Raw genomic sequence first — 23,459 nt, 5'->3', positions numbered from 1 at the left:
AAAGGTTCGCTTAGTGCAATAGCATTTTTCTGGCAATAGCTACTGGGATGCTTTGCGAAGCAGGCTGGACGGGCACCAAGCCGTGCTTTCTCTTCTCCAGCCCTATAGTTTTTGGCAGTCAGCAGTTCTGAAACTTTCTGATTTGGGAATTCCATTGAGACCGCTGAGCCTAACAGCTACTCACGGACTTTTCTCTTTCATGTTGGCTGATTCTTTTTTACTTCCAGTTTCCACAGTTGAGATTAATTCTATGGTTTGTATACATTACTAATTCAGTTGCAAACAAGAAAATTTAAACAAGTTCACCTTTCCTGTTTTGGTAAAAAAATAGTCAATAATCATTCCTCATTTTCTGCTTCAGTTAATTAAGTATTTTATAAATAAGTAGAATTTCTCCTGCAGGAGGGAACTGAAGAGACTTAGTCCATTCAGTATTTCTCAGGATCACATGTGAAACAGGTTCTGGTCATCCATGATATCCTTCCCCGCCCACTTTCAAACTTCTTGTGATTTAAAATCGGATGATCAGAACTAGACTGGGTATTTAAGATGCTTGTGCACTATGGACTTACAAAGTGCTATGTTGATATTTTCTGTTCTTTCCTTACTTTTCTAACACAGCTGATTATATAGAACGCAGATGTATAGATTATTGTTTGCATAAAAGTTTAGGGCTGTTTTTCCCTACATAACATTGTTTTGCATTTCTTGCATTTTATCACCCAGGGATGTGGTACTACAAAATTCTTCTGAAATTCTGGTTGGTTCTAGATTTGACTATCCTGGATATTTGGTTTTGTCTCCAGACCTTGACATCTCATCTCCTTGTTCCCTTTCCCAGATTGTTTATCAATATGTTGAACGCTGCAGATTTTAGCACAGATACTTTGGAACTTGTGTTGAAAAGTTTTAGACAGGCTTTGCCTATCTCTTTTTTAATGTCTTACTGCTAATCATTGTAGAGAATCAGCTGTGAACTGCGAATAAGCTTGTTTTGAATAAACAGTACTAAAGTAGACTCTTTCTGCTGCTGCAGTAATTGTCTTGTTTCTGTTTTATGGGCAGTGTGATTTAGTTCTGAATATGCAGATAAGATTATGTGTAGGGGAAAGCTGAGAAGTAAGGCTGGCTGTGTAATGTTAAGATTTGTTTTGGTGTATTAGCAGTAAGTAGTCTTACAGTAAAATGTATCACTATTCCATGTTACAAGAAAAAAATCTTGAAAAAATTATAATAACTAGCTGTAGCGTTTGTATTCAAAGTTAATATCGATGCTATTATTTGTGTGCTGTTGATCAAAACACTGGAGAATAAGAATTCAGACTGAATTCAGAATGTATATTGCTGCACTAGAAAATACAGTTACTATTTTTCATTTCTTTTATTTTACAGAATGATACCTTTGCTGATTTTGATTCCATGACAGATCGCCTTTTAGATGAAATTATACAGTATATACAAATTTATAATCTAACCCTTTCAAAAATCAGGTAATATCTGTTCTATACTATTTACAGAAATAAACTTAAAACTAGAGCCCTGTGTTATTCTGAACTATGATGCTCAGGAGCAGGCCAAAAGAGAGATGGGAAAGAGAAATTCAGGAAGAGGGAGGAGTAGGGGAAAGGAGGACAAAGGAGAGAGAGGGGATTCCCGGCTGAAAGAAGACTGAGCAGTTTTGAAACCTCACCTCACCCTGATGGTGTTTTTAGGGCAGAGTTCAGTGTTACATTTAAGGAACTGCTGTCCTGTGCTTCCTCAGATCCTGCACGGTAGGATTCTGCAGAAAAACAGATAATATTTTGAGAAAGTCGAAGGAAACTGTAATAGCACTATGTCAAGATAAAGTTAGCTTTCTTCTGATTTTAGTCTCTTCACCAAGTATGACATAGCAGACTGTATTGTCATTCCTACAGGGAAATTCCATCTTATCTGTGACATTGAAGGGCAGCTGCATGAAAAAAATACTTCATCATTTGACGTTTTCTGATTGTTTCATCTGCTAAAAAGCATATTTTGCATCTTAATAGAAGGCTCATCCCAGTCTATGCATTCCTGCTTCCTTTTTAAGTTACTTCCAAGGAATATCCATTCCATTTATTTTCTCAAAGTAGGGTATACCGTTTGGGCGGACCACCTAACTCACGCAGCTGTGTTACCACAGTTGGCTCATCTGTAGACGAAAGGAGCAAATTCAAGCTTGACTTCATACATTTGTTTAGGCATCCTCAAATTATACATCTGGAAGGTTTTTTGCCTGGCTAGTCACATGCATTTCTTACAAATTTCTGCATACTCATGTGTTTGGTAAGCCTTACTCGGCTAGAGAAAACATGTAACATGTTTAAACATAACTTCAATTTTTAAACAATTTTTTCTATTTTGAGATAGGCAAGATTTGACATGGTTAATTTTGTCTAAATGGAAGATTTTAAAAAAAAAGTGCTTTGTGATTGTATTTGTGTTACGCAGACTGCATGTCAGCACCCTCGGTACGGGAGAGGAGGTTCTGTAACCCACACGGTGATTGTCTTCTCTCTCACGCTGAGATCTGAAAACTGTAATGAGCAAATCCACCCAGTTGCCTTCTCGTTGTTCATACCTGAGAACTGAATTCTCGTTTGCTTTGCTTCTCTCATAAGACTTCCAATTTGTAAATATTTTTTCAATTTCATTTATTACTTGTCACTTGAAAGGAAAAAGAAATTATCAGTTTTTATTTTAGTTTCCTTTTCAAGGTGCCTACTTGTGTTTGGCCCTGCCAAAGCAGAAGTCTCCGTCTCTCAAGCTTAGCTTTTCTTACGGGAAAGTTAAACCTGTCAGGAAATCCCGCAGCTCTTTCCTGGTAGCAACATGAGAGAGGTTTCAGAAGGACATGTGCTTACATGCAGTTCCCTGAAGGGGTGACCCGGAAAGCCCAGCACAGTACTATTGAGAAATCCTCTGTCCAAGTAGTCGATGCCTTCCTACCTCATTTTGGCTGTCCCGCTGTAAAGAAAACGGACTTTGTGCTAGTTAGCCATGCTCTCCTGAATGATGCTAGTTTCTTCTCCTCATAAAATCTCCCTGTCTAGTAAAGGAAGTGTTCTCTCTCCAAGCGCTGCTCAGCAGCCCAGTCAAATGAGCAGTCGATCTCTAGACCTGTAATGATTTTGTGTGGTAAAAAAGCTGACAGCATTGTGTGTCAGAAATACCTGTTCAGTCCCTCTTTTACACTCTTAAATCTTGTTAAGGGCAAAAGGGAACACACTTCATATGCAGAGCTAAGAATTTATTGTTAGTCCAATTAGCATTTTAATAATCTCATTAAAGTGCAGCAAAAAAATTACTATTAGTCTAGTTACAGTACTAGTAAAATTCGTAGTCCAAATTAATGCAGAAAAGTCCCATTATTAATATGGCTAAAGTTGTTACCCAGAAACTTCCTAGTATCTTTTGTCAGATGGTAGACTCCCCTTTTAGAAGCTGTCTGGGTCCTAAAATTGGTGGTGTCTGTCTTCCTTAAGCAGTGGGACGTCAGCATCCTGGGGCTTGCGGTGCAAGGAGAATTATGTTCATGGCCGGGGGTTCTGCCTCCTTGGCCTTGGGTCTGCCTGGATTTATTTTCGTACTTTTGTGTTTTCAGTCTGCCCCCATGCTCTTTCTTTTCTTTCCCATTTACTCATTTATTTTTTCCATTCTCTGTTATCCCACTGTTATCCCTATCCTATCTCTGTTATCCCACTGGCTTTCTTTCCTGAGTTGTAGGATTGTGCTTCTGCAGTGACTGTTAAGAGACTATTGGGGACCTCTGGCACATGATACCTTTGTCCACACTCTTCTACACCACACTTTATTCTAGTGATGCACAGTTCGAGCCACACAGAGTAACTACCTGTTATTAATAGAAACTATAGTGAAACTAAAAAAATTTTAGACCTGACTTGTTACTTCACTGACAGGTGATTGTTGTCGTAGCTAAAACAAACTAAAATAATCTCAGGCCAAGAAAAGTCAAGAGAAGTTCTGAGATACTGTGTTGTCAGGTCAACACAAAGCCTCGTGCCTTCAAGTAATGGCAAAAAGCTATTTATTGTGCTGCATCCTTACACTGAGCCCTGTGCCGTCAGAACCCAGAGCCGTACTCTGGGGTGGACTACTATTTTTGGTACTGCCAAAGCTAATTGCACCAGTGCGGTACCCAGCGTGTGTGGTGTTCTCTGAACAAAATCTTTGTGCTCACTACAAGTGTGTAGCAAGTGGAAGCTTGATTCAAACCAACAGCAATTTGTCTTATAAAACAACTGTTTGATAAAGAATCACAGAGTACTTAAGGTTGTGGGGACCTCTGAAGGTCAGCTGGACCAGTTATCCACTTACACCAGTGCTACCTTCAAAGTTAATGCAACTTTGAAGCAAGTCAGATTGCTCAGTCATGCCCATTGAAGCTTTGATTATCTGGGAAGGATGGAAGCCTTTCCAGGTCATCACATAGCTAAGAAATAAACACATGCCCTTCAGTGTAGTTTCAGAAACTGTTTTCCTCATGTCAGGTCTTACTTAAATTTCTGGTAGTCTGTATTGAACTTTCACCTCAGTTGGATTATTCAGCTTGTCATCCTCTTCCCTAAGTAATACTGGCTCACAAAAAAAGAAAGCAGTTTTTAATGCTATGCATAGATTAAAACATCTGTTCATTGTTTCAGCATCTTTCTGATTATGGCTTTTGATTGATTTTTTTTTTTTTTTTTTCCTTCCATGACTTTTTATAGTTGGACAGAATTTTTCATTTGTTAGCATAGAATAATGAGGTTTTATTGTGTCTAATTTTCCAGTATGATCTGAATTGGTATGTCGGGTTCTCAGAACTGGTGCCATAAAGCGCATATAAACACTACAGTATAATTCTCTTACTTCAGTGTGTTAATACCTTGTATTCAGGAGATGGTAACATTGCCACCTGCTGTTGGGAAATGCACTGGTTTTGCAGAGCGTCCCTCGGTTGCAGCTATCTGAAACAATGAGTAGGATGGGTTAAGTTTTTGTCTTAGATTTTCAAAACCCTTTTTGAAGGGTTTCCCTTTTCCTGCCTTTTCCATTTTGGTTTGAGCCAATCCTTAGACCTGCCTCTACTAGAAAATAATATTAAAGGCTTACTCCATTTTCACCTAAACATCTGAATTTGAATGCAATATATTACTGTAACCTCTGTCGTTTTTTTTAAGTCTTTACAAATTAAGACCAAGTGTTTAATCTTTGAGGTGCATTTACATAGCTAATCATGAGCGTGCTTTTTTTCCTCAAATGGTTCTTTCATGTTTCTGAAGTTTTGGTTGAGATAAGCCCATATTCCTGAGGATGATGGGGTTAGTTGATGGATCACTGTTATCCGGGGATTAAATTGTCCTTAGTTATGCTGTGATACAATATAAAAGTTTCTCATCCTTTTACGATGTTTAGTAAATAGTGGATGAACTTTCAGAGAACTGTCAAGAGAACATCTCTGCTAATGTTCAGATCTTCTTTACTCGAGCATTTATGTGGTGCAGATCATCTTCAGGATAAACTCACACAATCACTGTGGACATTTTCTTGTTCCTAAAGAAATCTATGGGTTTGTTTTTCTTATACGGACTTTATGATGTACTCTGAGAGAATGGTTTTAAAATTTAGTATTCAAGAGAGTCAGCAGCTCAGTATTTTGTTTTGTGAATGTACTGCTGTTGTACTGACAGCACAGAGGAAACAGCTTTCGTTTCTAAATCAGTTAAGCAAACATAGTAAGCTCTGGCAAAGAATTTCTGATATTGCAGCAGTTTTTAAAACCTAGTAGTAAAAGCAAATGGGAAGTATATAGGTATGTGCTTAAACTGTGTATTGGTAAGGAACAAAGAGCCTATTCTGTCATAGAAATGTATAATTATGTCAGAGTTTAGGAGTTCAGAGGTGGCCATGCCATTCTATAACCTAATATTTAAATTTTTTCATTTACCTTTAAGCTGAAGTTTTCCAAGTCAGTAATTCTTGCTTGGGAAGCAATTAAACAGTTGAGTAACTTTTTAGCACTGAATTTTACACAGATATTACTGGTAGCTTGTTTTAGCTATTTTTGTTGACGAATATAGTCATACAGAGTAAATGGGAGGAGTGATCTTATGGGGGTAATATTGTGGCATATAAATGATCCAGCCACGATAGTTCTTCTGTATGTTTTTGGATAGTTGTCTGTTCTCCCCATTTGCTGAGATTACATCTCTTTAAACAGGAAGGCACTTTTTCATTCTAATTTTGTGAGTCTTGTCTCTACCATATCCTCTTTAAGTTGGTGCCTAGGATGGTGTAGCGGGGATCTGTAAGCCTAAATGCATAATAACTACAATTGCTTTATTTTGTAGTTGTCCCTTCTACAGAAATGCTTTATACAGACTTGTGGGTATGACAGTAGGCACCTCAGTTTAAGTTATAATTATTCTTAGAAACATGAAGCTAGAGTGCCATCCATCATTCTCCTAACTCGCTTAACCAGGGAAACAACTACATGTAATATTCTCCTGGCAGACATATTCTTCAATTGCCTCCCTCAGCCTGGCAATCACTTCTTTTGGTCCAGCTGCTAAGCAGATTTGAGGTTTTGCTTCCACTTTAAAATAATCAGATTCAGTTCGGTAATGGTTTTCCACCTTATAGGAGTACTTTTGGGATCCTTCTCCACTAGGTTGTTTCAGTAACTCTGAAGTATTTATCATATTGAATGCCATCACATGCTAAAGCAGTGACTTACAAAGTCATGCACAGCTCATAAAATATTTTCAGAATACTTGGTGCTAAGGGAAGAACACTCAGAAATAATTTTGGGGTTGGGTGGGAGATGCTGGTGGAAGGATAGTTTCTTTTCACTAGCTTTTCAAAAACAATGTATAAAATAATTCTGGAGGAGCTTGGAACATGTTTGTAACAAGTTTACACAAGTTGGGAGATACAGACAATCTATATTTTCTGTGTGACCTAAAATACAGGCTTCTAAATGAAAACTTTTCATTAATTTTTTTCCTGTGCTTTCAGCATTTTATGATACTAGTTTTTTCTCTGTTTAAAAGGAAAAAAAAGATCGCCATCAAATTCTGTGTTGCGCTGTTTTTCTCTTTTTAAACAGCTTTATTGGACACTCACTGGGTAATTTAATAATCCGTTCAGTGCTCACAAGACCTCGATTTAAATATTACCTCAACAAACTTCATACCTTCCTGTCTCTGTCTGGACCACATCTTGGTACCCTCTACAACAGCAGTGCTCTTGTTAATACAGGTAAAGTATTGTTTTCAGTAGCATAAGTTTAGGGGAAATTTTATCTTTGAAATGCACTTAGTGCTGTTTCATATGGGGTACACATTTCTGCATTACTTTGATTATGAGAAAGTGCACGTTTTGGTGTCATAAGAAGAGGGAAGGGTTATAAAAATAAAGTATCAATAGAAGGATGTGCAAAAGATAGTTGATGTAAGCGTTTTCCTGTATGTTTGATTCAGGTTTTCTATTACACTGTAAAGAAACTCCAGTTTCAATGTGTTGAGCTCAACTTATTATAAATTGAATTTTAATATACTTAATCTCTAAAACAAGTAGGTAAGATGCATTAAAATAGTTCTGAACTACTAGTAGTGTCTTTTCTCTCTCAAAAATGTCTTACAGTAAACCTTACAACCTGCAGTGTGTTTCTGCAGATGTGTTTGTCCCTGTCTGTTTTTCTAAAGATTAAATGTAGCTCTAGGAGAACTTGTAGAAGTTGCTGACTTTTAAAATAAATTTTAGAGAATATTTTCAGGTAGCATCACATTTTTAAATGAAAACTTGTTTCTGAGATTAGCACCTACCTTGGAGAGTCCAAACCCAAAATGAGTAACAATTACTTTCACTAAATATAAACATGCTCTTTAAGTTCTTTAAAAACGCTCTAAAAATAATCAATTTGTTTAGTGACGGTTTATCTCTTGATTGTTTCTATATATTCTATATGATTGGTTGATCTCTTGGTTTATCTTCTTGATTGTTCTATAATTTATTTCATACAAAAATGAGGAGGAAAATCTTTTCACTCATATGTGTTGAGCTTAAGAGAAGTGGACAGGAATTGCTGGCTAACTGGAGTTACTGTTGGGATTTATAGAAGCAGAGAGAACATGAGGGCTCTTTGAATTTGGTTGAAGTGGTACTGTTCATAGCCTTCAGTACACTACCAGCGATAGAGACATCTACAATATAATTCAGTATGGGCACCTACTGGGAGTTTAACCTGGTATGTCTGTAGACAGTTTCTTTCAAGTATTTTAATCTGTAACTGAATCTCGCCCAAATCACCCAAAAATGTTAGCATTACTTTGCTTTTAGAAATTGCAGTTTTCCAGGACACAGAGAGGCAGGGCTGTTTATATAATCACTGGCAAATGGCTTTCAGTTAACTAAGGTTAAAGTTATCAAAGCATAATCCAGAATATATTCGCTGAAAACATAAGGATTTCTGGAGTATTTAATCTCTCTTATAGTTGAAGACTGTGCAAAATATCTATTTCACATAATAATCTTCCTCTACAATTCAAATTTTGGAAAATACCAAGGTAATAATAAGTAATGGGTATTGAGGTCTGAATTGCTATATTGTATGTATACATTAATAACCTTTAATAAATTCCTTCAGGAGAAGATAACTATTTCCTTGAGGGTTGAATCAACACATTCTTGAGGCTGTAGGGGTTTAGGTGCTTGGTTTTCTTTTGCTTGGCAAGAGAGATTTTCTGAAAGGCCTGTTAGCCAGCTGGCTTTGCTCATTGACTAATAAAGAGGGTACAACATCATAGAAAACATAATACTATGATTTTCCATGCAGAAAATTCTGCTTCCTTTGTTCAAGTTATACTTAATGAATTCAGTGGGTCTGTGAAGTTATTTTTAGAAATCTGAGAAGTAACACTTGTTTAACACTTGTTTATGCTACATATTTCAACATCAAAATGCTCTAATATTTTGTAAAATATTGAAATAGAGTTTGTATATTGCCTCATGGCTACCTTATTAATTTATTTTCACTTTTTGTAAGTATATATTTTTTTTTTCTAGAAAGGCATGTACATTAGTGGAAATCGTGTTCTTCGTGCTTTGTTATATATAGACAGGAAAGAATAATGAACAAAAATTTTAAATGTTTCTGGGCTTGACAATGCTGACATGAAAAATAAAACTAACATCTGAGGAGGTAAATATATGGACTTTATATACTTAAGTCTAATTAGTTTTCATATTTATTATGGATCTATACTTATCCTGACAATGCAGGACTGTGGTTTATGCAGAAGTGGAAGAAGTCTGGTTCTTTATTGCAATTGACGTGTCGAGACCATTCAGATCCACGACAAACATTCTTATACAAACTTAGTAAAAAAGCAGGTAAGCTTTGTTAATACTTACTATCTTTTAAAGGCCACTGTACATAAATGGGAATAGGAAGAAATTTCTAACAAGCTCCTGTTGAACTTTTATGTGAGTTACTTTGGCTTTAGTCCCATATTCTTCAAGTAAAGGTAACAATAAACCATTTTTGTTGCAGAAGTGGACCATTGGTTTGATATTTTCCTTTCTAATGACTGAACAGAAGTTCTGAGTGCAGCCACTGTGCTGGCGTGTGTCTATATATATGTACATATAGATGTATCTGTCAGCTTCCTCTTGAGCCACTGAAGCTAGGGTTTTCAGTGTGATAACTCAAGTACACGTACACTCAATTAGGATTACCTGTTTCTGTAACAGGTTTTTCTTATCTATTGTATAAACGTAAAATTCTGCATTAAAGTTCTTCCTAACCTGTCTGTTATTTCCTCATTAGGATGGTCAGGGAAAACAAAAATTCATTTTGATAAAGAAAGGAGAAGTTGTAGTTAGCATAATAGCTAAAAACCAAATTATATTATTCACAGAATCACTGAGTGGTGGGAGTTGGAAGGGACCTTTGGAGATCATCTAGTCCAACCCCCTGCCAGAGCAGGTCCACCCAGAGCAGGTTGCACAGGAAGGTGTCCAGGTGGGTTTGAATGTCTCCAGAGACAGAGACTCCACCACCTCTCTGGGCAGTCTGTTTCCAGGGCCCTGCCACCCTCACATGAAAGAAGTTCCTCCTCATGTTCAGGTGGAACTTGCTATGTTCAAGTTTGTTACCTCTGTCCTGTCCCTGGGCACCACTGAAAAAAGACTGGCCCCATCCTCCTGACACCTACCCTTTAAGTATTTTTAGGTGTTGATCAGATCCCCCCCTCAGCCTTCTCTTCTTCAGACTAAAAAGACCAAAGTCCCTCAGCCTTTCCTCATCAGAGAGATGCTCCAGGCCCCTCATCATCTCTGTAGCCCTCTGCTGTACCCTCTCCAGCAGTTCCCTGTCCTTCTTGAACTGGGGAGCCCAGAACTGCACCCAGTGCTCCAGATGAGCCTCACCAGGGCAGAGTAGAGGGGGAGGATGACCTCCCTTGACCTGCAGGTCACACTCTTCTTGATGCACCCCAGGATGCCATTGGCCTTCTTGGCCACAAGGGCATGGGCATCCTGTTGTCCACCAGGACTCCTAGGTCTTTCTCCTCAGAGCTGCTCTTCAGCAGGTCACCCCCAACCTGTCCTGGTGCATGGGGTTATTCTTCCCCCGGTGCAGCGCCCTACACTTGCCCTTGTTGAATTTCATCAGGTTCCTCTCAGCCCAACTCTCCAGCCTGTCCAGGTCTCGCTGAATGGTGGCACAGCCCTCTGGTGTGTCAGCCACCCCTCCCAGTTTTGTATCATCAGCAAACTTGCTGAGGGTACGTTCCATCCCTTTATCCAGGCCATTGATGAATATATTGAAGAGGACTGGACCCAGTACTGACCCCTGGGGAACACCACTTGTTATGGACCTCCAACTGGACTCTGTGCCACTGATCATGACCCTTTGAGGTCCAGTGTAATATTGTGGATTCAACAAAAAATAAGAGTTTAATTTTTTGAAATGTACTTGATAAGAAGATTTTCAGACACAAAACCGAAAAATGCATAGTCCTTTATTTTCTAATTGCTTGGCTTTTAGATTTTAGTATGATCTATCTACTTGGCTGAAATAAGTAGTTTTTGTAACTGAATAGTTGACACATGCCGTAGAACTTAGAAAATGGTAATTATGCAGACCTGTCCGTAAAGGGATAACTGGGAATGAGTTAAGTATTATTTGAAACCGGTGCGTTGTGCAGCACAGAACCATGTAGGGATTCACGGACAAGTTCTGGAATTTGCACAGCTTCTGATTTCTGTTTCCACTTAATCTGTTGGTTATGCTTAAATATTTTCTACAAGTGATAACGGTACCTTCATGTTTGCTTTCTAACATCAAATGTAAAAATCAGCTAGCTTATGAAATGCCAACTAATTTTTTGGCCCATCACCATAATAATAATGAGATATGTATTTCATCAGTGTATTCAAATACATAATTGGTTGCACTCGGAGCAAGTTGTAAATTTTGTCTGGGGAAGCAGAAAGGCAGTAGCTCCAGTGAAACGGAATGCTTTCAGTGCGACTTGAGCACTGTCCAGATCACTTCTCCCAGCTTCTCTAATTCATTTTGGTTTGTACAAGGTGAACAAGAGGAGCTCTTCTCTTCCCACCCCACTGCCCCCGGCTTCAATGACAGTATTTTTTTTTTCTTACCTTATTTCCATTTTATACTCAACTAGTTACGTTTTTCATGAAAATTAACATATTCCAGGGAGTCCAGGAAAATAAACTGTAAATTCTTGATCTGTAGCCATTGCCACCCAACAGATCTGCACTTTCTTGTTCATAGTGCTTCAGATGTGTTCAGAGACCCTGCCTTATATGTTAAGAAATTAGCAATAAGGGAACAGTTTCATTTGTATGTAGGCTGTTTTTGATATTCTGATCATCTAAGTAAAATGTCAGTGACATGTAACGTTTGGCTTTAGTTTGGTTTCAGACAAGACTTTTGTGTTTGAATACCTTGTTTAAAATGCCAATACACTGGCTAGTACAAGTATTAAAAACAAAGGGTCTAGTTCCATCAGTTGGTCTTTGTGTGCAGAAACTTGAGCTTCTCAGTCACCTGAAATGACATGAACTGAAGACTCTGGAGTGAAATCCCAATTTGATACCATTTTTGATTAATCATTTGCAATTAAGGACATGGCGAGTAGACTGACTCCAAAACTTGGGACAGAACTACTTCTCCTCTAATGAGTAATGATGTGTGTAAGAAGCATGGCTTGCTGAGAATGGCTTCCATAAATCAAACCTCAAAATACTGTTTTCTGTCCCAGTTATGAATTGTTCACTCACTGGCGGGAGTGGTTCCTGCAAGTTTTTCTACTTCAACCTTAGTTCTGAACCTTTTTTAAGTCCCGTTTCTCATCTGTAGAATATGCTCACATTAGCATTCGGAAGCACATCTCTTCATGATCCCTGTTTACTTCAGAACACAATGAATGAGCTTCAGCAGCTAATGCACATTGCATCCACAGGACCAGACTAGAGCTAGTTCAATGTAAACTGTCCTGAAAATGGGCATTATGATGGATGAGGGATTCGTAATACCAATGGGTTTGCTCTACTGCCACAGAGTTCACAAATGTGACTGTACAGCCATAGTCTCTTCCAGGATATTTTTGCACTTAGGTAGGTAGGCTTAGATCAATATGTTGCAGTACTTCCACAGGCCTTGATTAGCAGAATTCTGAGGTGCTTGTTTATTACCTTATTTCCCCCTTTTAAACATGTGCATTTTCCTAATCTCTAAAAAAGGAAAAGATGTTTGTTTCGGTTTTCATTTACATCCTCATTAACAACACATCAGCAGTGAATAAGCATGGTTGACCTGTTTTCTTCTTTGAGATGTCTATCACGTGCAGGATGTCAGTTTAGCTTACTTGGTGCTGTTTGGTTTTGTGGAGGGAAAAAGCTTTTCAGCATTTGACTTGAGGTAGTGCCTTCCTATAGCTCATGATGAGGATGAGCCGAGAATTGAAATAGCATTCCTGTTGGTAGCATGGCATGTAGACTAACTTAATCAGTTCTGCTAAGAGGAAGGACTTCCCAGCCCTCAGTAGCTCTGTTCCAACAACGTTGGAAGAATCTGGTAGGTTCTATAGCATCTGGAGCCAAGTTCTTTAAAGCAAAATCTTCAAGGCAGAGTTTGAACTGACATGTGCCCAGGTGGCCAAGAAAGCCAACGGCATCCTGGCTTGTATTAGAAATAGCGTGAGCAGCAGAAGTAGGGAGGTGATTGTGCCCCTGTACTCAGCACTGGTGAGGCCACACCTGGAGTATTGTGTCCAGTTTTGGGCACCTCAATCCAAGAGAGATATCGAGGTGCTGGAGCGAGTGCAGAGGAGGGCAACGAAGCTGGTGAAGGGCCTGGAAAACAAATCCTATGAAGAGCGGTTGAAGGAGCTAGGACTGTTTAGTATGAGGAAGAGGAGGCTGAGGGGAGACCTCATCACTCTCTACAACTACTTGAAAGGACACTGTAGAGAGGTTGGTGCTGGTCTCTTCACACAGGTAATTAATGACAGAACAAGAGGGAATGGCTTCAAGCTCCAGCAGGGTAGGTTTAGACTGAACATTAGGAAAGAATTTTTCACAGAAAGAGTGGTCGGGCATTGGAATAGGCTGCCCAGGGAGGTGGTTGAGTCACCATCCCTGGATGTGTTTAAGAGCCGTTTAGATGTGGTGTTGGGGGATATGATGTAGGGAAGAACTTTGTAGTGTAGGGTAGATGGTTGGACTCGATGATCCCAAGGGTCTCTTCCAACCTGGATGATTCTGTGATTCTATGAAAACTCTTGAGTTGATGTAAATCTAATTCCCTAATCTGACTTCTGCAGCTGAAAGTCTGAGCTTCCTTGCATCATTCTGTGGCAACTTAATCTGAGACCTCAGTTGACTAAAGCTTTCAATGCTTGAATTTTGGGGGCACGATTCTAGCTGTGAGCGTGATGTGTTAACTTCACAAAGCAGTGCGGAAGACCAGCTGCAGGACATGGCTGCCTTCCAGGGCATAGTTTTTGAAGTCCCTATTTTCAGACTGCATTTTTGGCAAAGCTTCTAGATCCCTATTTCCAAACAAGTATGTAAATTGTAGAAGAATTGTAGAAAACATTAGGAGTATTGTATCTTCACAAAACTGTGATGTTTCCTTCAAGTCAAAGCAATCAGGTATGACCCTAAGCTACCTGATCTAACATCAAAGTTGGCCCTACTTTGAGCAAGTGAGTAGGACCAGGTGATCTCCAAAGGTCCCTTCAAACGTAAATTACTTTATTCTAGGATTCTGTGATTAGTATATTCTTAAGGAAAATGGCAGCTTACTGATTGTTGTATGGGTTTTTTTAAGCTTATCGTCATTTTGATTTGATTATGCTCAAGAACTCTGGTATTCACAGTAAATATTGTTCATTGCAAATAACTGAAGCCCTGTTTTGAATTAGTTGAAGGATGGTGTTAAGGAATTTTGTCATACAAGTCTCGGAGAATATCAGCAGCCCATTTTACCAGTGGCTCCATCTCCCATTCCCTCCTTGAATGCTGGCTATAGCTAGAGGGCAGGCAACATTTGATTCTGGTGCCTGAACATATATAAAAATTCATTCCTCTGTGACTGTAGTTAGTTCTGAATTACCAGGTCTTTACATCTGCTCTTCCAGACAGTTTTTTCCACTTGCCATATTATTTGGAAAAATTGTTCATGAATTTATAGATATCATTGATTCAGTAATGACTAATTCACCAATGGCCATGAATCGCATGATGGTTAAATGATAGAAACTGTGCTCTCTGTGTATGCTTAAATTCACTGTGACTGAGATTGAAGTTCCATTAGGTGATAAGGATGATCATAAAAAATTGTAAAGTACATTAAAGGTTCATTACTATGGGAAAGAACATTCTGTTATATGGGACAAAGCATGTTATTTCAGCAGTGATCTTTCACTTCGATTGTTCTTTTCCAAGCTATCTCAAATCTTGTTAAAAAATTTAGTCAATACTTTCTAGTTAATTATGAGCTCAGTATTGTTTATATTACACTTCAAAAATGTATGATCTATTCAGTAGATGAGGTGATGAGTTCACTGAATTTTTCACTGAATTTCACTGAATTTTTAGAGTTGGAAGGGACCATAGAGATCATCTAGTCCAACTCCCCTGCCGAAGCAGGATTGCCCAGAGCATGTCAGAGCATGTTACTCAGGACTGCATCCAGGCGGGTCTTGAAAATCTCCAAAGAAGGGGACTCCACACCCTCCCTGGGCAGCCTGTTCCAGGGCTCTGGCACCCTCACCGTGAAGAAGTTTTTTCTCATATTTGAGTGGAACCTCCCATGTTCCAACTTGTGCCCGTCGCCCCTCGTCCTGTCACTGGCAACCACTGAAAAGAGTCTGGCTCCCTCCTCCTTCAACCCACCCTTTAGATACTTATAAGCATTGATAAGGTCTCCCCTCAGCCTTCTCTTCTCCAGGCTAAAGAGTCCCAGCTCTCTCAGCCTTTCTTCATAAGGGAGATGCTCCAATCCTTGAGTCATCTTAGTTGCCCTTCACTGGACTCTTTCCAGTAGTTCCCTGTCCCTCTTGAACTGGGGAGCCCAGAACTGGATGCAGTATTCCAGTTGTGGCCTCACCAGTGCAGAGCAGAGGGGGAGAATGACTTCCCTCGACCTACTAGCCACACTCTTTCCTATGCAGCCCAGGATTCCATTGGCCCTCTTGGCCACAAGAGCACACTGCTTGCTCATTGTCATTTTGCTGTCTACCAGGACCCCCAGATCTTTCTCTTCAGAACTTGTCTCCAGCAGGTCCACGCCTTACCTGTATTGGTGCCTGACATTCTTCTTCCCCAGGTGCAGGACCCTACATTTGCCCTTGTTGAACCTCATTAGGTTCTTCTCTGCCCAGCTCTCCAACCTGTCCAGGTCTCGCTGGATGGCAGCACAGCCCTCTGGAGTGTCGGCCAGCCCTCCCGGTTTGGTATCATCAGCAAACTTGCTGAGGATACACTCGGTCTCCTCGTCCAGGTCGCTGATGAATATGTTGAACAGGACTGGACCAAGTATTGACCCCTGGGGGACACCACTGGTTACAGGCCTCCAGCTTGAACCTGCTCCATTAATCATTACCCTTTGGGTCCTGTCACACAGCCAGTTCTCAATCCACCTCACTGTCCCCTCATCCAGCCCACACTTCCTTAGTTTCCCAATGAGGATGTTATGGGAGACAGTGTCAAAAGCCTTGCTGAAGTCAAGATGACATCTGCTGCCCTCCCCTCATCCAATCAACCAGTTATAGCATCGTAAAAAGCTATCAGATTGATCAAACATGATTTACCCTTGGTAAGCCCATGTTGCCCACTTCCAATAACCCCCCGCTCTTCAACTTGTTTGGAGATGACATCTAGAATGAGTCTCTCCATTACCTTCCCAGGGACGGAGATGAGACTAACTGGTCTGTAGTTCCCAGGGTGCTCCTTCTTGCCCTTTTTGAAGACTGGAGTGATGTTGGCCTTCCTCCAGTCTTCGGGCACCTCTTCTGTTCTCCATGACCTTTCAAAGATGATAGAGAGTGGCCTAGCGATAACATCTGCCAGCTCTCTCAGCACTCGTGGGTGCATCCCATCAGGGCCCATGGACTTATGAATGTCCAGTTTGGCCAAGTGGTCCCGAACCTGGTCCTCCTCTACTGGAGGAAAAACTTCCTCTCTCCATACCCTCCCCCTTGCCTCCAAGGCCAGAGATTCATGAGGGACAGCCTTAGCAGTGAAGACTGAAGAAAAGAAGGCATTCAGCAACTCTGCTTTCTCCATGTCTTCCGCCACTAGGGTGCCCATCTCATTCATCAGTGGGCCCACATTATCCCTAATCTTCCTTTTACTGTTCACATACCGAAAAAAACCCTTTTTGTTATTCTTAACTGTAGCGGCCAAGATGAGCTCGGCTTGAGCCTTGGCCCTTCTAATTTTCCCCCTGCATATCTTCACCGCTTCCTGGTATTTCTCCTTGCCTGCCAGGCCCCTTTTCCAAAGATCATAAACCTTCTTTTTGTTCCTGAGCTCCAGCCAAAGCTCTCCATTTAGCCAGGCTCGTCTTCTTCCCTTCCTGCTTGTTTATTGGGACTTGGGTATGGCTCTTTCCTGCGTTTTTAAGAGTGCCTCCTTGAAGTGCGACCAGCCTTCCTGGGCACCTTTGCCCTTCAGGACTGTCTCCCAAGGGACACTTTCAACCATGCTCCTGAAGAGGCCAAAGTCTGCCCTTCGGAAGTCCAAGGTGGCAGTTTTGCTGGCCCCCCGCCTTGCTTCAGCAAGAATTGAAAATTGTATCATTTTGTGATCACTCTGTCCAAGACGACCTCCAACGTTTACATCCCCCACAAGGCCTTCTGAGTTAACTATCAGCAGGTCCAGTAGGGCACTTTCCCTAGTCGGTTCTCTCACCAGCTGCGTTAGGAAGTTGTCTTCCATGCACTCCAAGAATCTCCAGGACTCTTGCCTCTCTGCTGTGTTATGTTTCCAGCAGATACCTGGGAAGTTGAAGTCCCCCATGAGTACAAGGGAGAGTGATCGTGATCGTTCAAATGTATTTTGTTCTCATAGAATTAGGTTTTAATCTTCCAGCATTTTTGCCTAACTACAAAAATCTGGAAATGTTGGCCTAATTAGATTTTGGGATTAGTTTCTTAATTCAGCAGCTGAAAATTTTGCTGCGCAAGAAAAATATGGTTCATGAATTACTTGGAATAATTTTAAGTTTGGGGTATTTTTTTTTTAATACTTACAGCATGCGTGACAGATCTTGCATTATGTGTGGTGTGGGAAAATAAAGATGTGGATCATAGGAATTAACTGAGCTGTATTGTTGTTCACAATTTATTCCTGAATTTTTAATCTAATTAAAGGCAGAATATGTTTAAAGTCTAGGAAGTAAGTGAAAGAACAATATGTAAAGATGACCAGTAGGCCAGTTTTCACTGCTACATAAATGAAGGTCTGTGGTAAGTTGCTGCTTTGTCCACAAGTACACATTTAGGCACAGCATAGCAGTGCACGCTCCCATGTTAGAGATCCTTCTTTGCCTGTCTCCTGAGCAGTCCTGTAGCCAGTCTGGAGAGCAGAAAAGAATCTGCTGAGCACCATGTGGTTCCTTCTCATTGACAAATGGTTTGAGTTATCTCCCGTTGTAGAAATCCACGGGGTTGCTAGGCTCTGTACGTTTATATACACTGTTTTGACTCCTCTCGTTTCCTATCCATGTAGTCATGTGTGATTTATATATATCACATGAACCATGTCAGAATAAAAAACTTCCAAGACATGAGACGTGGACTTTTTCTTCTAAATAGGCACAAAGAGCTGCCCAAAGAAAAAACACCCAATAATAGTTAAGCGATAAAACTCATGCTTATGAAATACCCTATATTCCTTCTTTGCTTCGATTGAAGAGTTCCCTCAAATGCTTTTTTGTAACAAAAAATTTCTGATACTTATGATGCCTAAGATGAAGGGAAGCTCAAGGTGTTATTTTTATGAACCAGAATATAAAGCATAAAAATGTTGACCAAAAGGGGACGCCTAATTTATTAGTCTCTGATGTTGTAAGCCTGTTGTTTTTGGGGTTTTTTGAGGTGGTGCTGTTTGTTTGTATCATATCACATGTGAGGATGAAGAGAATCTGTTTAAATGTTGATTGATGTAGACTGATGTTCCTCTAAAGATTCCCCAGGATATCTCTTCCTTCTTCAGGTTGATTAAAAGAGCTAGGCAGTCCGCTTCTTTGTACCTTGTACATGAATGCTGATGGGTATTTCTCTAGGGAAAGTGCGTATCAAAAAAACTAAATACAAGATAGACTCCCAAGGAATTTACAAAACTATTACAGATTAGCCTGCAGAGAATTCCTGTCCTTTATTTATTCCAAATGCATTCTTTTCAACTCAGTGCGAAGTTTTGGAACTGGCATCTGCATCGTTGTGTGAGGTTTGCTGCAGTCATTTTTCATCAGATGTCAAATGAAAGACTGCAGGGATTTAGCTGATCTTTTGAGACAGCGTTACTTTTCAGTGGGCACAGGAGAAAAAACAAAAAAACAAAACACCGAACAGATTTCCTATTTTAAGAGGACAGGAACCATGATCTAGTTTGGATACGTTTTCTGTATGTTTTTATGGATGTACAGAATTATTTTTTTCAAATTTCTGTGAAATCTGAGAAGATACGTGTACTTTTCCACATGCTAAAGTTCAGCATTGTTTCTGTAACTGACTTAGTCTTCATCACGTGGAGTGTATAAAATACTGAAAATTAGGAAGCAACCTCTGAAAAAAGGAAAGATTTTTCACTCTGGGCTCTGTTGACGGTTTTAGGAACAATACTCAGTATATATTCAGTCTGAACAAAACAGGGAAACTAGAATCCAGAAATTTGTACTGGCAGTATAGCTTCTGAAAAGCAGATAGCAAATAATTTATTTTTTCTACACAATCAGATCTCTCTTTATTTTTTTAATGAAGGAAAAGTTTTATTTGTGGAGGCTAACACAAAATGTTTGCTGCAGATTCCAAGAAGCCCCTTTGAAGAATGGCTTTATTTGTAGTATTTTGACAATTCTCAGAATGGACTAAGTACGTTTTACAAATTAAAAACGAACAGTTACAGGATCTGACCATTCTTCTCTGGAAATTAAAAGCAGCACTAATGGGACCAGTGCAAAACTCATTAGCACTGGAGCTAATAGAGTTGGATCCAGTCTCCCAACGATAAGACATAGGCAACCTGACACCTAGGAGGTCCCCAGAGAGCCGTTCAGGCTGGCTGCGTTTCAGTATAGCTTACCTTTACGTACACCTAAACTGTTGGAGCATTTTCTGGTTTTGCCCAACAGTTGCATTTGTATTTAACTGTAGATGGCTGTGATAATCAGAAGGGGCTGACGTAAGGCAAAGGCAACGTATTTTCGTAAAATGCTGCATTGTATTTGTCCTAAAGCAGATGGGCAGCACCAGAAATCTGCTGAAGCTTTTTAGAGAAAACATAACAATTAAATGTCTTAAGGACTGTAACTCCATCATCACTGGTGGTTCCTACCATTGCATCATCTTACTCTTAAAGTGCTTGTCCAAGAAGTAGGAAGTCTGGGTTTAATTGTCAAGGTTTAGTTATATTTGGGGAGTTGTGTTGGGTAGACCCTGCAACTGTGCTTGAGCTGGCCAAACCTTACAGTGAGGCAGTGTCTAACAGAGGCACCTGCATTTGTCGGGCTGGATCGTGTACTTGTTGATGGTCAGCATTAATCCTGGTGCAGCTAGGCTGTTGTCTGAAACGCCAGAGGAGACAAGGCACCATCCATCTTTAGGTTTCTTTAAGCAATGCGGAGGCTTTACTGCCTTTCATCAGCCTGAAACCGACCTCTTCGTTCCTCAGAAGCAAGACAAAGGTTTGAACCGTGCTGTGTTTAAATCTGAAATATCACAGTTGGCTCATGCCCGAATATATTAAAATACGTGCAAAGGAATGGCTGTACCCAACGTTCCATTATTCTGTAGCTCTACCTATTCTCACTGATTTTTCTGTCTTTTTGAGCAAGACCTTGTAATAAATTGGTGCCAAATTTAAGTTGTAAAACATTTAATTGTTCTATAGTAATTGTTAAGGGATTCATTATAATAGATACCTTTTCCTCTTTTCCTGTAGGTCTTCAGTACTTCAAAAACATTGTGTTAGTAGGATCTCTGCAGGATCGGTATGTTCCTTATCACTCTGCTCGCATTGAGATGTGTAAAACAGCTTTAAAGGATAAACAATCAGGTAATAAATACTCTCAAAAATAAACAGACTGCTTAGGCTAAACTTCATAGGTCTCAGATTCATCCCGTTTAATTTTGGATGCTTAACTGATGCACCTCTTATGAGTTTCAACACCCTGGGCTTACTCTGTAGTAATGGAGAGAGAAAATCCATGTGGGAGCTGAATTGCTTTCTGCATCTGTCCTTGTCTGTTACATGCAGAAGGAGATGAGACTGAATAAGTTTCTAGCTTGTAGACTTTGCTGAAAGTTAGGTGGGATAAACACAGCCCCTGATGTATTATTGCATGAATAGGGAGGAGAAATAGCTTTGGTGTTTTGAGGACCATCAACTTGTAGTGTCAAGCATGTGGGCTGTATTTAGTTGAGGCTTAATACTAGCACTGAAAGAAAAGGTAGTTTTCCCATTTTCAGGGATGGTTGGTCGTCATATTCACCACGACAACATCCCAGCACAATTGCATGCTAGCATTATATATTGATAGATAAATACCTTTTAGACAATGTATTAAATCAGTAATGATGAGCACGTTCTCACTATAAATATACAAATACTAAAATGCATAGTTTAAAATTATTTTTCCAAGATTTCTGAGGAAATTAAACTTCCTGTATATTCTTAACAGAACAGCGGCATAACATGTGTCTTCACCTCTCTTGTTCTGCAATGTCTTCATTTTGAGTGCAAGGTGAAAGAACTGTATTTGTTTCTGATGATTCACACAGTACAACTTTTCTTTTCCTCTACAGGACCAATTTATGCTGAAATGATCCAGAACCTGCTTCTGCCAGTTCTTCAAAATAAGGAATGTAATTTGGTTCGTTATAATGTAATTAATGCATTACCCAATACAGCAGATTCTCTCATAGGGAGAGCTGCACACATTGCTGTTCTTGATTCAGAAATATTTTTAGAAAAATTCTTTCTTGTTGCTGCCCTAAAATATTTTCAGTAGAAAAGAGCAGTGTAAGAGACTTGGTTGTTACCTCATTAACAGATGAATCAAATAATGTGTGGTATTCAAGTGTAGCTGCAGCTGTATTTTTAGAGATATTTATACTTTTTATATGGAAGATAATTTATATCATCCACACTTAGGGCTTTTTAACATCAACTTTACTTTCTAGGTAATGTGGCTGTGCAATATTTTTTTTATTTTGTTCTTTTTACTTTTCTATTACTTTTTCTTAATTTTGGGTACCTAATTATTTGAAGATTAAAGTACAGTGCATACTTTTGGTTGGATTATTATTGGCTCTTAGACTACAGAAGTCAATGTTACTTGGCTACATTTTACAGGAGGCTTTAGATGCCAAAATAAATTGGATTTTAAAATTCAGGTAAGGTCTCACAGGTTCACTTACCGTATTTTAGCACTGTAGGAAGTTTAACTGGAAACCCAATGAGCTGCTAAAATACTGGATATTTGAAAATGAGTCTATCTGTGGATCTCCGGAAAGACCATCACTGAGTTGTCTGTTCAGATATCATTACAGCTTAACAGTTTTCTACAAAGTCATTATCATAATTGTTAAATGTGCTATGCCTGTGGGAATATATTTTCTACTGATCTCAAACCCATGTTAGTTTACATACTCAATTTTATTGCTGGAACTTGGTTTTCAGAAGCAAATGGCAACTAAGGGTTTTTGAATGTTTAATGATAGCTGCCTTCCAATAATTGGGGTTTTGCAAACTGTGTTACAATTGCTCCTTATTCTGTCAGTTTTTGAGATGATCTGGACAGTTTTACATGGACTTCCTTGTATGTACGTAAAATAAGTAAATGTTATAAATTTCTGCAATACTTTTATGAATTTAAGCAATTTTTAAAATGTTGTTAAATATTGTTAAAATGTTTTATTGACTGCAAAGTATTGTAAATATAAATCAATACATCTTCAAATAGGACAATATTGTAAACTTTACCTGTTTAGTGATACAGATAAAATGTTTTTGATATACAGGAATGTTAAAAGTCTGTTGACTTTCTACTGGTGCTGAATAGCATTGTTTGGTTTCTCCTTCCTTCCCTTTTCTGTTTCAAACAATAATTCACTAAAGGCGGGAGGGAAAGAGTTACATGTGCATTCACTAATTGTAATGATCATTTTTTGAAAAATATAAATTTATTGTATAATGCATGTTTATTTTTAGCATTGTGTTATTGCATCTGGTGTTAATAAAATGAAAAAATTACTCTTGTGGAAGCAATTAGAAAAGCTGAAATGTTCTGCTAGTTACCAAAATTCTGGGGAGGTTTTTTTGTATATAGTTAATAATTTTGTATTATTTGAAATGAATATAGCAATAATAGTTTATAATGAAGTGATTTGCATTTGGTTTGTTAATACATTTTTTGTAATTTTTTTTTTTCTCTGTAGCTTGTAAGTTTCAGCTGACCACCTGCAGTTTGTCAATATACACACTTAAAAGAGTACTTCATGGGAGTTGTGTTAGGCAAGTCCTTATGACACAACAATATCTGAAATACATTCCCACTCTAACAGTGCCTGCTTTTTTTTTTTTTTTTTGCATTGTTGATAGTGCTAATACGTTGTAAATACTTAAATTATTTAAGTTCTGACATCTCAGCTGTCTTTTGTTTAACACTATTC

General features: G+C 39.1%; 1 protein-coding gene across 7 annotated transcripts in view; it reads left to right on the top strand.

Moving 5' to 3' along the window:
- Positions 1-23,161, top strand: part of FAM135A (family with sequence similarity 135 member A) — a 98,796-nt gene extending 75,635 nt beyond the window's left edge. For all 7 annotated transcript variants that reach the window (XM_074154160.1, XM_074154165.1, XM_074154161.1 and 4 more), the window contains 5 exons: positions 1,393-1,490; positions 7,133-7,284; positions 9,307-9,417; positions 20,728-20,841; positions 21,591-23,161. In XM_074154160.1, coding sequence (XP_074010261.1) covers positions 1,393-1,490; positions 7,133-7,284; positions 9,307-9,417; positions 20,728-20,841; positions 21,591-21,796 — 681 coding nt within the window. In that variant the 3' untranslated portion in view covers positions 21,797-23,161. The remainder of the gene's footprint in view (positions 1-1,392; positions 1,491-7,132; positions 7,285-9,306; positions 9,418-20,727; positions 20,842-21,590) is intronic.
- Positions 23,162-23,459: the final 298 nt, after the last annotated feature.

Source organism: Numenius arquata, chromosome 9 (genome assembly GCF_964106895.1).
Source record: "Numenius arquata chromosome 9, bNumArq3.hap1.1, whole genome shotgun sequence".
Taxonomy (NCBI): domain Eukaryota; kingdom Metazoa; phylum Chordata; class Aves; order Charadriiformes; family Scolopacidae; genus Numenius; species Numenius arquata.
The sequence above is the reverse complement of the archived record's forward strand: the minus strand, read 5'-3'. Positions and strand labels throughout refer to the sequence as shown.